The 14,402-nt window shown below is 45.2% G+C and overlaps 1 protein-coding gene across 1 annotated transcript in view; it reads right to left on the reverse strand.

The window, feature by feature from the left end:
- Positions 1 to 14,402, reverse strand: part of LOC142592658 (serine/threonine-protein kinase TBK1-like) — a 114,541-nt gene that overhangs the window by 47,454 nt on the left and 52,685 nt on the right. Inside the window, exons 10-11 of the mRNA XM_075704225.1 lie at positions 9,257 to 9,443; positions 247 to 428 (exon numbers count right to left, since the gene is read on the reverse strand). Of these exons, the coding sequence (XP_075560340.1) occupies positions 247 to 428; positions 9,257 to 9,443 (369 nt within the window). The remainder of the gene's footprint in view (positions 1 to 246; positions 429 to 9,256; positions 9,444 to 14,402) is intronic.

Below are 14,402 nucleotides of genomic sequence, written 5' to 3' on the forward strand. Positions count from 1 at the left end.
TTAATTGTGGCACTCTCAAGAAATGGAGAGTTCGTACACTCATTTATGGTATTTACAGCTCCCTAAAAAGGTAAAAGAAGAAGCGTGACACAATACTTTCACTTCAGTAACACCTTTAAGTACCACAAGGTTGATACCCATAGCATACCTAGATTTCAAAGCAACGCTTCGTAAATGGTGTAAATGAAGAACAAAGACTTCGTCTGCTGTACTCCCAATGAACGCAGCCATCCTGTTTTTACTGACCTGAGTGCATGAGGTGCCTTGGACAGCTGACCGTGGCAGCGGCACAGCTTGTCAAGGAGCCGCTGCATCGCGTGTGCAACACTGCAGCAAGTCTTGGCGAGGGAGGCATCATGCTCCAGCGTCGACGCAGGGGAGGCAAACGCCGGAAACCGTGCTGTCTGGGCACCCGCACCTGGCTGCACCTACACCAATGTGCAATGGAAAAGGCTGTGAGAATGTCGTAAGGGCCTGCTGCGAGTGTTGTACAATGCAAGAATGAAAATCATGGAAACGGCTGCTGACCAAGAACACAACTCTGGCTTTCAGTTTTCTGTTTTAATATCCAAATCGAAAGGTATTCAAAGAATTCACACTCCAAACAATACTAAGAGTTTGAAGAGACTCTACAGGAAAATACCAAACTAATGGTCAGTTACACTGAAGTTTTAAACATAAAAAGTCTAGTTTCAGGTAGCATAGATGTAGGGAGACTTTCGTGCAAAATCTTACATTTCAAATATATATGAGTAAATGCATCATGAAACACTTCCAAAAGTATATCTTTTTGATACTGAAACTGGAAGAAAGATAAAACACCACCATTACCGATTAGGAATGACACAGAACACAATGTTAAGAATTAAAATAGCAGCTCGAGAAAAGATGCCAAGGAAGGGTGCTTCTATAGCAAGACCTCATTAATTTGGTTCTCGTTAATTTGGAAAATCTGATTCGTCCTCTGGTCCCAGCAGGCCATATCCATTATTTATTACATTCAAACTCTCGTTAATTCAAACATATTCGGTTGCGCATCGGTTGATTCAGACAACACTCAAAGCTCAGTGAGCACGGAGTGCCGAAATTGTGGTGCAAGAGAGCAAGAACTATGCTAGCGTCCAATCGAAAGAAAACGGTGAAGTCTGCACCGCCATAGTTATCGGTGGAAATCAAAAGTGAATGGCAGCAACACTAGAATGATTCACGCCTATTCGTGCCTTTAAAGCTTTTATGCTTGCGTTTACCGCCTCGCATAATACTGCATTAGCGGCATGCCTTCATAACTGCGTAGTTGCCATTCATGATTGCATCGATAGCAGCCGCAGTTTCATTCGCAGCGGTTGTGGCGAACAGTTGTTTTATTCGGATTCAGTGTGCGGTTTGACAACATGCCTGCAAAACTGCAAGGTTGCCATCCATGATCGTGTCGATAGTGGCAGCGGTTTCTACAAGTAGTCGTTTCATTCTGATTCGATACATTCATCGGCAGCGTGCCTTCGTAACTGCATAGATGTCATCCATGATCACATCGATAGCGGCTGCGGTTTGTTCCACAGCAGTTGCGGCAAACAGTTGTTTCGTTTTGACTCTGACCATGCCTTGGCCATGTGCTTTCAAAACTGCATAGTCGCCATCTATGATTGCGTTGATAGCAACCTTGGTTTAATTCGCAGCCGTTATAGACAATAGCAGCCTCGTTTTGACCCAGTGCATGCATTGGCTGGGTGTCTTCCGAACCGCAAGGTCCTGAAGCATCAATACCTGCCACAGTTTTGTCCACGGCAGTTGCGGCAAACAGTTGTTTAGTTTTGACTCGGCGCAAAGCTGCTGGGCATGAAAAGCACCGGCTATATCGTGATGGATGGACAATATGTTGGTGACTAGCTCACTAAAAAATAATTGGGATGAGTGCTCAGAAGTTAAAAGCCTGTCTCAGATGAAGGCCCGACCCGTGGTTGCGCTGCGAAGGCAGTCGCAAGACTTTCGCCGCTGGGAGAACCAATCAGTCATAAGATGACCAGGATTGCAGCTTCCATACTGCTTTTGTTCAAAATGGAAATAGGATTTCCTCATTCATTTAGTAAATAAATGTATGTTGACTTAGTAATAATTGTTTATTGTTGATACCGTAATTAATGCGACATTCGGTTAATTCGGCCATTTTTTTCAATCCTGTGAAATCTGAATGAATGAGGTTTTACTGTACTCCATAGATGTACGTAAAAAGCAAAGCTCCATGGCACAACTTCATGGGTCTAATGCAAGTGTCATGCAACATTTTCGATTGTGACTGAGCCAGATTGGGATTGAATGTCTTGATCGCAATTGGCTCCTTTGTGCAAGCTGCAGGAGGGAGCCAATAGGGTCTTGTTTCAGATCACTTTGGGTGCGTCGAGCACGCGGAAGGTGGGGCGGAATAGCATTTGCCTGTTGCGTTGTGCACTAACACTGCAACACCGTGGTGGCACCGCCACTCGGCACTGCTAATGCATGTGCACAGCATGGAGAAAAAGGGTGTGCCAACAGAGAGGGCTCGCTCGCTCACTCGGCACGAAGCCCCCTGAATAAAACTAGAGGTAACTAATCGTAGCGACATTCTTTTATCTTGCTGCCCGAGCCAGCCAGCGAGGGCAGGTGAGAAGGCCCAAAGCTTATCCACAATTTTCTGTTGGTGGAGTGGAGTCATGCAGTTGAGCTTGCACCGTTTCCACAGGAACAAGCGCGCGAGTATCCCTATGCTGCCAGCAGTGCCTTTAGTTTTCCTGGCTTTCTTTTGTTTTGACTAGCTCCGGTGCCATGACAGTTGCTCTTGATCGCAGTGCACAGTGAAGCTACAAGGGTGCAGACACCCCTTCACAGTTCGCTCTAAGCGGAGCAGTTAATAGGTAGTAATCAGGTTTAGAATGCACATGTTTGTTCTGGTCTGGAGAAATTTGGAATAAAGTGATAATTCGAGTAAAGCGGCTTCGTTATACAGAGGGTTTACTGCACTGCTCATTAGTTGAATGATCGCAGTGTCAGAGCTTCCTTTAATAAACAAACGCCTCGCTCTAAATCATAATTCATTTGGCGCACAAGATGACAGACCTCCATGCACCTCTGCGCTTCCCATAGAAGAATTATTACTTCATTTACTCAATTCTAATACTCACTTTTTTATGAAAAATAGCAGACGAGTTGTTTTGACATTTTTCACATGTAGGGATGGGTGAATATTCGATCGAGTTAAGGTATTTGATACTTTTGAATTATTCGGTGGTCTTAAATAGGCCGCCAAAAGCCACAAACGACCGGCACAAATGCAAATCTTGGAGGCTACGTTTTATAAGTCATGGCTGCCATACAGCTGCTGTAGATCTCGAGGGCTATATATTTTTGCATTAAAAAGCCAGAAATACGTCATCGCTGTATAGCTCACTACGTGGGCAACCTCGCATTGTTGTAGACATCAATTTTTTTTCCTTGCTCTTTTTTCTCTCCCCGTGACAAAGCCTCGGCATTGCCCTGACCTTCAGTAGCACCACGCCAGCCGTGCTTATTCACATGTTGGCCGCTGCCGCTATACGTGAAGATGGCATCGACCATGCCTGTGTCTGGGCAGAACGCGCACGCGAACCCGATATTGAAGCTTTCCTGAAAGTACCTGCTGGAGGTGAAACGCAGTGCAAGACCTGCGGAGTTGTTTTGAAGACGCCTACTAGCACTGCGACGGTGCTTGTCACCCACTGGAAGAAACATCCAGGCAAGTACAAAGAATACTCAGAAATGCACCAACTTTACAGTTTGCGAAAAAGAAAAGCGAGTCAAAGGAGCTATCATCGCAGCTATCCGTGGGCAGTCCATTTAAGCCTAAACTTTAGTCTTCATCGATAAAAGCACAAGAAATGACTGAGAAGATAGTAGCATTCACTGCATGCAGCCTGCAGCTGTACAGCGTGGTCTAAGAAGAAAGCTTCATAGAGATGATGCGCTGTGTAATTCCAGAGTATGTCGTTCTATCGCGGAACACCTTTTCACGAACGGTCATTCCGAACTTGTATGCGACGAAGAAAAATTACCCGCCATGATGGAGAGACTCGTCACACTCCATGCCCCTATTTCAGGTGAACTTTGCGAATGTGATGTGGACAACTTGAACTCCAAAGAATGGAAATTAATGGCTGCAGCTGTAAAATTCTTGCAGCCCCTAGTCCAAGCAATTACCGTGCTGTGCACAGACCGCTACCTTACACTTTCCCAAGTGATACCTCTAATGCATTGTACACAAGTGGTGCTGCATCAGCATGTGTCTGAAGGTGAGGAAGCAGCATCATTTGCAAAGACCCTTCTGCGCAGCCTTGCAACAAGGTTCCCTGGCTTAAAAATGGCACATGTTCAAGCAAACGCAATGCTAGTTGACCCTCGTTACAAAGACATTTGCTACACTGAAGAGAGCCAAAGCCACACTTTCAACTGCAGCAAATGAGCTCATGCCAGCCCAAAATGATTGTGCCTGGACATCTGTTTGCACAGACATGGACAAGCCTCCAGCTAAACACTCTGTAGAGTGTTTTTTCTTCATTAAGCTCCAACCTAGTGCAAAAGCATGCACATGAAAGCGTTCCTTGCCAAGTGGCAGACTACTTGGCTACCCCTGTGCTTCCAAGGTCAGAAAACCCTTTGGTGTGGTGGAAGAGCCACAGCAGCCGACTGTACCCAGAGCTGGCCAAGGTTGCACAAAAGTACCTCTCGATTCCTGCCACACAGGCAAGGAGTGAGAGGCTGTTTTCAACAGCAGGAAATGTTGTTAGCAGCCGGCAGGAACTGCTGCTGCCAGACCACATGGAGCAGCTGGTATTCTTGCATAAAAACTTGTGAATGCAGTAAAGAAAAGCAGTGTGTGATTTCTGAATAAAATTCAGCTGTTAATAGTTGTCAATTTCACAAAGTGCTGTGCCTGCATGTGTTCTAATTCTTTAAAAGTTGTGTAAATCAGTCGTGTCATGATAAAAAAGCTAATTCTTTAAAAATATGCTATATATACTATTCGAAATATTCGATTCAAAATTATTCGACCAAATTACTATTCGCTTCAAATTTGCTTCGAGCCTCAGATTCACTATTCGCCCATTGCTATTCACATGATGAGAATGCAATCCACGTTGACGTTTCCGTGAAGTGCCAAGTGCGTGAGTTCCATGATCAGACTGAGTCAGCCATGAGAAGGCAACAATGAGACGCTGCAGCAGTGGCACGAGCACGCCGAAGAAATAATTCGAAGAGGAAAAACAAGCGAGCAGGGGAAAAAGAAGAAGAGGAAGAAGAAGTGGAGACGTGGAATGACAAGCCTGCGTGGAGGAAGGAGTTTGCCAGTGCTCCAGGTGCAGGAGTGAAGTTGTCGGGCATCACGCCCGTGCTTCGTGCCTTCTACTGGACCAGGGTGACCTTCCAGGGGCGTGTCACCGCATTCTCGCAAACCGCGTTCTCATGATCGCATGCAAGAAGATGCCGAGCGACGTCGGGAAAATGAAGTCCATGCACCGGGAGTAGAGGTGAAGCCATTTGACTTAGTGTCCGGCGTCAAGACCTCTAACGTGCCAAGGCCACCTGCCCTTGTCAAAACGTCAAAACCGGACTTATGCTGAATCACTGAATCCTGGGTGTTCGCCTGAGAAGACCAGGATTTTTCTTCAACAGTGCCTGTCTTCAGCACTGCTTCTAAGCTCAGAGGGCTGTCTCCGTTGCCACCTCGTGTTCATCTCGCAGCTCCACTGCAGACCATGAAACTGTAGGCCCTTTCTGACTTTGACACTTTCCTTGGGGACTTAATTATTTTTGTGTGCGTGTGTGTTTGATTAGTTTGTAGTTTCTGTTCCTCTTTCTGCTGGATATTTTTAAAGAATGGCTTGCAGTGTGATAATGAGCGACTTTGTCACTTCATAGCTGAGGCAGTGCATCAGCGAGGATTAATTAATTGAAAGAACCTCATCACAGTTTCTGGGTGCACAGTGCAAGCTAAAATCACCACCTAGTACAAGTAAGTGCAGATTGATAGACAAAAGATTGCTTTCAGAACATATTATGCGTGGTGAGTGGGATGGCATTACTTTCAATAGCGCATTTTCTCCCGACTTCACAATATCTATTGTGACGAACTAGGTACTGAAATTCGTGTAAAGCAAGTTCGGCTATATCAAAATACCTCATACATCAAACAAATTCCAGAAAATCATGCTGTTTGTTATAACTACGTTTGATTGCACAGTCACCGATGGATTTTTTGGACTCCAAAAATTTGGACAAGATGTATATTCGAGACTTCATAAATGCACTGTCAGGGTTCCCATAGAGCTAATGTATTTCGAAGTTAAATTTACTGGACTAAATCCCTCGTTCCAAGCCACGCTACCCAAGCTTGGGGGACACCATGTTGGATTTTCTGCTGGCTTGGCCAGGTGTGGCTTTCAGTGGCCCGCTCTATAGCCTCCAAGATTGCGATACACACTCTTTCAATAGAGAATGTGTGATATTCTCCAGTCTCGGAGGCCATGCCCACTCTTCCTTGGCTGACAGAACGCTCTAGGGGTCAGCACTTTTTCTTGTTTATTTCTTTTTTTCAGTTAGCAATATTGTCATTATCCCTCAATGTGGGATCGATCTTTATTCATTTGTTTATTTTAAAGTTTAAATTGCTATTTGCACAAGGTGTGTCCACAGAACAGGTGTGTCGGAGACAACATCACACCTTTGTGCGTGTTTGTGCGTCTTCTCATTTGTGTGATCGGCGCCACCTCGTGTGCCTCCACGAGAGCCAAGTGGTGCCAAGAAAAGTGGCTCGTTTCTTTTATCTTCATGCCGATCTCCAGCAATGGCAATTGCAGATTGCCAATGTGGTGACGCTCTTGTCAGACTGTATACAGAGACGACGTCACTCTTGCGTAAATCCAAGCAAATCTGATTTCCTCCAAGCATAGTATGAGGCAGGGCGTTATTAGAGATTTTTAAAGCCATTCTAAGCCTAATAATTTTTTTTTTTGGCTGAACGAGTTCTTCGGACTGTTCAATTTTTTGGACTATTTCTCGGTTCCCGCAAGGTCCGGAAAATTGGTCGGCGACTGATCTGAGATAGGAGACACCAGGTGCACGCATGTGTAATACTATGTACATACTATGCCCTGTAGCAGCGTGCCATTCCCACTTCTTGTATACTTCACCACACTACACTCCATATGCTTGACCATGTAACACCTCTATATTGCGGCGAAGCTCCCTTTCTTTTTAAACTGGCAGATAAACTTTCATCACCATCATCAGCCTGGCCACGCCCACTGCACGGCAACGGTCTCTCCCATACTTCTTCAACTACCCTGGTCATGTTCTAATTGTGGCCATGTTGTCCCTGCAAACTTCTTAATCTCATCCGCCCACCTAACTTTCTGCCGCCCCCTGCTACGCTTTCCTTCCCTTGGAATCCAGTCCGTAACCCTTAATGACCATCGGTTATCTTCCCTCCTCATTACATGTCCTGCCCATGCCCATTTTTCTTGATTTCAAGTAAGATATGATTAACTCGCGTTTTTTTCCCTCACCCAATCTGCTCTCATCTTATCCCCTTAACGTTACACCCATCATTCTTCTTTCCATAGCTCGATGTGTCGTCCTCAGTTTAAGTAGAACCATTTTTGTAAGCCTCCAGGTTTCTGCCCCGTAGGTGAATACTGGTAAGACACACCAGTTATACACTTTTCTCTTGAGGGATAATGGCAACCTGGTGTTCATGATCTGAGAATGCTTGCCAAACGCACCCCAGCCCATTCTTATTCTTCTGATTATTTTGGTCTCATGATCCGTATCCGCGGTCACTGCCTGCTCTAAGTAGATGTATTCCCTTACCACTTCCAGTGCCTCGCTACCTATCGTAAACTGCTGTTCTCTTCCGAGACTGTTAAAAATTACTTTAGTTTTCTGCAGATTAATTTTCAGACCTACCATTCTGCTTTGCCTCTCCGGGTCAGTGAGGATGCATTGCAATTGGTCCCCTGAGTTACTAAGCAAAGCAATATCATCAGCAAATGGCAAGTTACTAAGGTATTCTCCATTAACTCTTATCCCCTATATGAATACAACAGAGAAACTTTTATTGAAGGAATAATCAGTTTTTGTGGGTGGCACCCGTAGGGAGCATCGCTAAGTGTCGACGCCCCTAGCCCATTGCTCCGCTGGCTCTTGCCATCTTCTCCACTCTCTGAATCAGCTTGAGCTGATCGTCGAGGGCAGAGCTGGACAACAGTGCCACCTATTGCTCCATCGTGGCATCCTATGTTGCATAGCATGCACTCCTACGTAATATGGTATGGGGTTGGTGTGACCCCACATCACAGGCATTCGTCCCTGTAGGCAGTGGGGTATATGCAATGCAATATGTGTAGTCCATCTAGGCACCTGTCTGGAGCCTTAATTCAACGCTTATTAAACTCCTGCTGTGCTTTCTGCCCTTCGAAGCTGTCACTGAGGATGACGAAGGCGGAGTCGGCAGCATTGCCAATAGCAACAAATTCTTACAATGAAAAATACAGCACTGAGCAGCAGGACGCTTGGTAGCAAATGTCCAAGCAGCTATGCCTAACTTTGCTAAGCGCATGACAGCACAGAAAAAAAAAGGAGCCAACAAACACCACGTAGCCAAATATTGCTAAGGTGACTACAGTGGCTACAAGCTGGCTACAGCTGCCAGTGGATCAGTTTGCTGGAGTATTGGTTCAAGGCTGCGAGATAATCGAAGTGGCAGCGGCGGTGGTTTCGACTATGCTATTTCGGACCTACAGTAATACAAAAAATTTGAAAAATTAGACAGTGAAGGGTTTCAGCATTGGAAATTTTGGATGTCCTATACACTGGCTTTATGGGGTACATGGCCGTGCCGCAAAGTCATCTCAATTGTCAGGCATTTCTGAAAAATCAGATGTTTACTCTTGTAGGTTGTTTACAGAAATGAAGACAACATTCTATGGGCTGCGCATGGTGATAAGCAGGCCTTAAACAGCAACTATAGGTGATACCCAGTCTACTAAGACACGGATTAAATAAATTTCTTTTCCAAATGAGAACATAACCATTTTACGATAAAGTCTGATAGGTGAATAGTCAACGTCATTACATTTTTCAGGACATTACATGACATGAAATTCATCTTTCACTGAAAATTGGGTGCCCTTTAGAATCTAGTAAATATGCTAAATAGTAAATACAGCAGTCAACTCTACTCAGCACATGCCTGAACTTGGGCGCAGTTGATGTCGAGCAGCAAGTAGGGGTGTTCCAAGGTGGTTGGGGGTAGCCTATGCGCAGAACTGCCACGACCAAGTGCACTCTCCAACAACACTCCCTCGGGCAGCAGCAGCAACTGCGATGCGGCCGGGAGGTTCGTCTGCTGGTACACTTCGGCCTTCAGGTCAGCCAGCCTGCACCACAGAGGGACCCCAGAGGTGCTAGCTGCTTCGTGTCACAATTGGCGACTTTCGGGTCACCTTGGCTATTAAAATGTGGGATTCTTTACTTGATAGCAATGTTACCAGCAACACTGAGTCTTGCATAAACAGTTGTGTTTTCCATTTGCATAGAACACTTAATCACTTAGGTATATATATCTTTTCTGTTTAGATCATTACAGAACAGAAAATGCAAGTTTTGTCAAGCACCAGGATGTCACTGTGATTTCACAGATCATGAAGTACAGAAGAGCCTCATTGATATGACCCCATTTCATACAATTTCACAGCACCACTGTTCCTGACCAAGAACACAAAACATGAGCCAAAAGAACAGGATAATATGTTCACAGAAAACACAATTTTTCGGCACCAATGTTCAGTACATCTCGAAACTGTGATCATACGATACATTTTCCAGCTGCTAGATTCAGATTCTGTAAGAACCAGAAAAGCCGTGAGGCACAGTGACAAAGAGCAGTAGGTGCCATCGTGGCCGCTTCCCCACAGTACTTGCCCACCCGTGTTCTGTGAAAATGCTAGCACGCACTCAGTTTGCTCTTGCACTACCAGTAAATATCCTCGTGGGCTGTCGCACCATCCCGTGCATAGCTATCACCACTAACTCTAATGCAACAGCCATCTTCACCTAGCTGCCTGTTTTGCAGCAAGTGTGGTGTAGTGGCATTGAAAGCATACTAAATGCAAATAACACATATTTTACCACGAACATGCCCTGCGGGCAGCCCAAAGTGAGCATCATGTTTCACTCTCGCAGCATCTTATTCCGGTGTAGCCCACCAGTTCGATTTCATTCCTGTTCTCTGCTGCAGTCTTAAAACACTGCGCAATCGGAAAATGACAACAGGTGTCTTGGGCCCTTCGGACCCCAACCAGCTCGATGTGAGTGTCAGCGTCAATTCAATCAATGCTTCAACTTTCGGAGAAGGCAATCACAGTTGAGTCAACCAAATCTTTTAGCGACTACAGATTATATGTTCTCCTGGTTAGCACTTTTTTTCTCACCTTTCTTTCTAAAACATGTGAACAAGGTTCAACAGTATTTTCTTGCATTTATGCCATAGCAGCTCAGTAAAAGTTCTGAAAGCTTGCTAGTTTGTCTCTGGCGTTCTCGGAATACAATGCAAACCATTTCTATCAATAAAGAAAGCTAACTAAACCTGAGTGGATAGCATCAACATCCATGGCATCAAGGCTAGCCAATGCCGGAAATTCAAAGTGACAGAATCAGCAGTTTTGGCACTGTGCACCAGAACAAAACACCACCCTTAATTAGCAGGTCATTAAGAACTGATCACCAGCTGGCACGAGGCCTATCTTATCTTTTCCATCTGCAAGCTTGCCGAAAACACCAGGTGCCTTTTACTTCTTTTTTTTTAATAAGTAAGGTTAAAATGGTCTACTATCGACCCTTAATAGAATGAACACAAATATAATAAATTATTGGATATAACAATATAAATCTAAAATATGTCTAGCTGATATCTGCATGCAACAAATATGTGCTCTTCATATTTATTTTCCTTCGCCTGAAAATGTATTCATTGCATGGTAAGAAGTATTCAAGTATTTATTAGACTGGGAAGGATTAGGAGTGAACGTCAACGGCACATATCTTGGCCACCTAGAGCTTGCAGATGACCATTATCCTGTTCAGCAAAGCTGAGGATAAATTGCAACAAATGATTGAAGACCTTAGCCAAGAAAGTGTAAGAGCAGGGTTGAAGACAAAAGCAACATTCAATACCCTGGCAAGAGTATTTAGGGTGCCTACCAAGTTGACATTTGCAAATTCCCTGAGTTTTCCAGGTTTTCCCTGAGTGCCTTTGCGAAATTCCCTGAGTGATGCAAAACTATGCTTTATGTCAAGACGGGCTGGAACCATATCACTTGATGTTGTCACTTTTTAGTAAGCATATGAAAAAATTTGTTTAAAAGAACAGACTTAATTTAATTTGAATACTTACGAGTAGTGGTTATGTTATTCAAAAAAAGAATAGAAGGGAGGGGTTAGTAAAATGCACAACAAATAAAATGTCTTCGAAAGAAATTGCAAATCGAGTCAGACATTCTCAAATACAAATAAAAAGTAGATGCATACAGAAGCAAATATTTTCGAATATGAGCTATTTATATCAACTGATAGCAAGCTCTGTGGTATGAGGCTAGAATTTTGTCACAATTGAGAGTCTCTCCCAACAGCTCAACTGTTGGGTCAGTCAGCCTCAACTGTCCTGACATACTCTCAGCCCACACACAATGCCTCAGTGTTGTGTTTCACTGCTTTAAACAGTTTATTTTGGTTTGTATGAGGGACACCTGCATCTCGGCGTCAGCCAAGAGTGTTTTTTAAGCTCAGCCTCCTTCAAAGAAGCGCTCGCATACTTCATTCCTCAATGCGTCGGTCCTTTCTGTTCTCGTGCTCCTTTTGTTGCGGGTTTGAACTATGGACCATTTGAAGCATACTCTTGGTCAGTTTACAGTCAACGTCCAATTTTTTGGATCCCCTAGGGGCCACGAAAACTTCCGAAAAATAGGGCAGTCCGAAAAAATAAATGCATGTCTTTTACTGCTCTTAAGGGCTCAAATCGACACAGGCACATATTGAAAAGCTCTGAATGCCTGTCAGTAAACTTATTCGGCATAGTGGTGCTCCTACTGTGACATGAGAGGGCAGGCGCAAGCGTGTAAAATTAAGGAATACATACTGTGTCTCCTGACAATTGCCCCTTCCTACGCTTGTTAAGCTTCACCACAATACTTTTGCTAATGCTTCACCGCGTCACAAAACTATGCCAAGGCAAAACTAACTTTCAGGAACCAGCATTATGGAATGCGCCGAGCTTCGAAGCCAAAATGATTGTTGACAGTGGAGAAATGAAGAAACACAGCACCGAATGGCAAAAAGCTTAATAGCGAACGTCGAAGCAGCTAGGCGTAGCGTTGCCGCAGTGGTGGCTACGGCTGCCAGCAGATCTGCATGTGATAGCGCCGGTTCGAGGCGGCGAGGTAATCAAAATGGCAGCGGTGGTGGCTTTGATTAATGCCGTTTCAGACCTGCGGTCATGCAGAACGTCCAGAAAATCAGACAGCAAAGAGTTCTTGCATCCGAAATTTCAGACGTTCTGATACATTGACTCTATGGGGTACGTGGTGGTGCCGCGAAGCCGTCCAAATTATCGGGAATCCGGAAAGTCGGTCGTTGACTCTACACTGGCAACTCCTCCAGCCGACGACAGGGCGTCAAAGACGATTCATTACGATTCCTGTCTGTTACTCGAGCCAGCATTACCACGACTTTCAACCCTTTCAATAAAATTACAGCTAATTTTCCCTGATAGAGGCACAAATGCCCCGAGTTTTCCCCGAGTTTTTGCAGACTACTAAAAATCCCGGAGAATTCCCGGTTTTCCCGGTTTAGACACCCTGAGTATGTTTATCTAGCTTATTGACTGACAGGAGACCCTCATCACGAGAAGGAAATTTACAGAACTGGGTTGGAGTGCGTACGGTGGGCATTAGCAAATGAAAGAAAAAAAAGAAGGTGCACAATCATTGCATTCTACTGGTACTAACATATGGGGCAGAGACCTGGAGGTTAACGAAGAAGCTTCAGAACAAGGTAAGGACAACGTGCAATGAGTGATGGAAAGAAAAATGTCAGGTGTCACGTTAAAGGTGTCCTGAAACACTTTTCTAACTGCTCATAGAACGACCACATTATTGAAGTATGTCACCTCACGAATCTCCTGCTGCAAACATTTTTCAAACCCTTCAAGTACTGTATTTACCCTTCTATAACATGCACCTTCTTTCTGAGAAAATTGGTTTGAAAACTGCCCAGCGCGTTACAACCACATACAAAACCAAACCCGCATTCACGGCATTGGCAACAGCCAACCGTCCAGAGGAATCACACAGTGTTATCATCCTCACAACATGGCAACAGAGCAGGATTTTGTCAAAGTTGGTGATGGTTGATTTTGTGCTCGACTACAGTCTTGAGCAGTATTTTCGGCCACTAACTTCTGGAGATACTATCACTTTTGCAAGATTTCGCATGATTCAGCAGCAAATACGGTGGCATAAACTGCCACCAGTGTTTCTGGTGCTGTACTAAGCTCCCCATCTGTGAACAGTACCAAGAATGCTGTCCGATGCATACTTTGCTAAGTCTGATGCAAAGTCTCGCGAGAGTAGTAGTAGTATCCCTAAATGTGATTGCTACAGAATACCAACCCTGTGTGCTTGTATCTGTGGCCAATGAAGTGCAAATGGCAATGATGATGTGCTACTTTCATTATGAAAGCTGTGGGGTCTCTCACCCGTGCTCTTGGGACAAAGGAATGACAAACACAGTAGTGCAAACAATCACAAGGGCATTTATTGCACATTTCATAGATCAATGCCTGCTAGCCGAGTTGCTATCCACAAAACATGCCAATGGGCGCGCGACAAATCTAGAAGTCTGACTCACCGCGACCGGAAGCGAGCAAATATGTTCGCCCCATGCTGGATCCCAACGCATGGTCCTTCGCGTGTATGGTCACGCGAACCGTGGCGCGTTCGAAGGCAGCCACGCGAGGCGGTCTCGCAGAAGCATCGGTCGCCGCGCACGCGGAATGTCCACGCCGCGCGCCGACCCGCCGGGGAAGACAGCCCGTCCTCCCCTGCGCCCCCAAGTAACCCTGCCGTGAGGCGGCGTTAGCAACGCAATACTCGCGCCATCTCTCGCACTGCGCCCCAACCACATCGACCGCCGTGGGCATCACGCAGGCCACGCGGCGATGCCGGATTACAGGAGACGCGCCATGCGGGAAAAACATATCAGGGGACGCGCGAGAGTCGCGCATCCCCACAAAGCTCATGAAAAATTGCTTCCCTCCTGTGAAGGTAAATTCTGCATGTTTT

The sequence above is a fragment of the Dermacentor variabilis genome, chromosome 9 (assembly GCF_050947875.1).
Source record: "Dermacentor variabilis isolate Ectoservices chromosome 9, ASM5094787v1, whole genome shotgun sequence".
NCBI lineage: Eukaryota > Metazoa > Arthropoda > Arachnida > Ixodida > Ixodidae > Dermacentor > Dermacentor variabilis.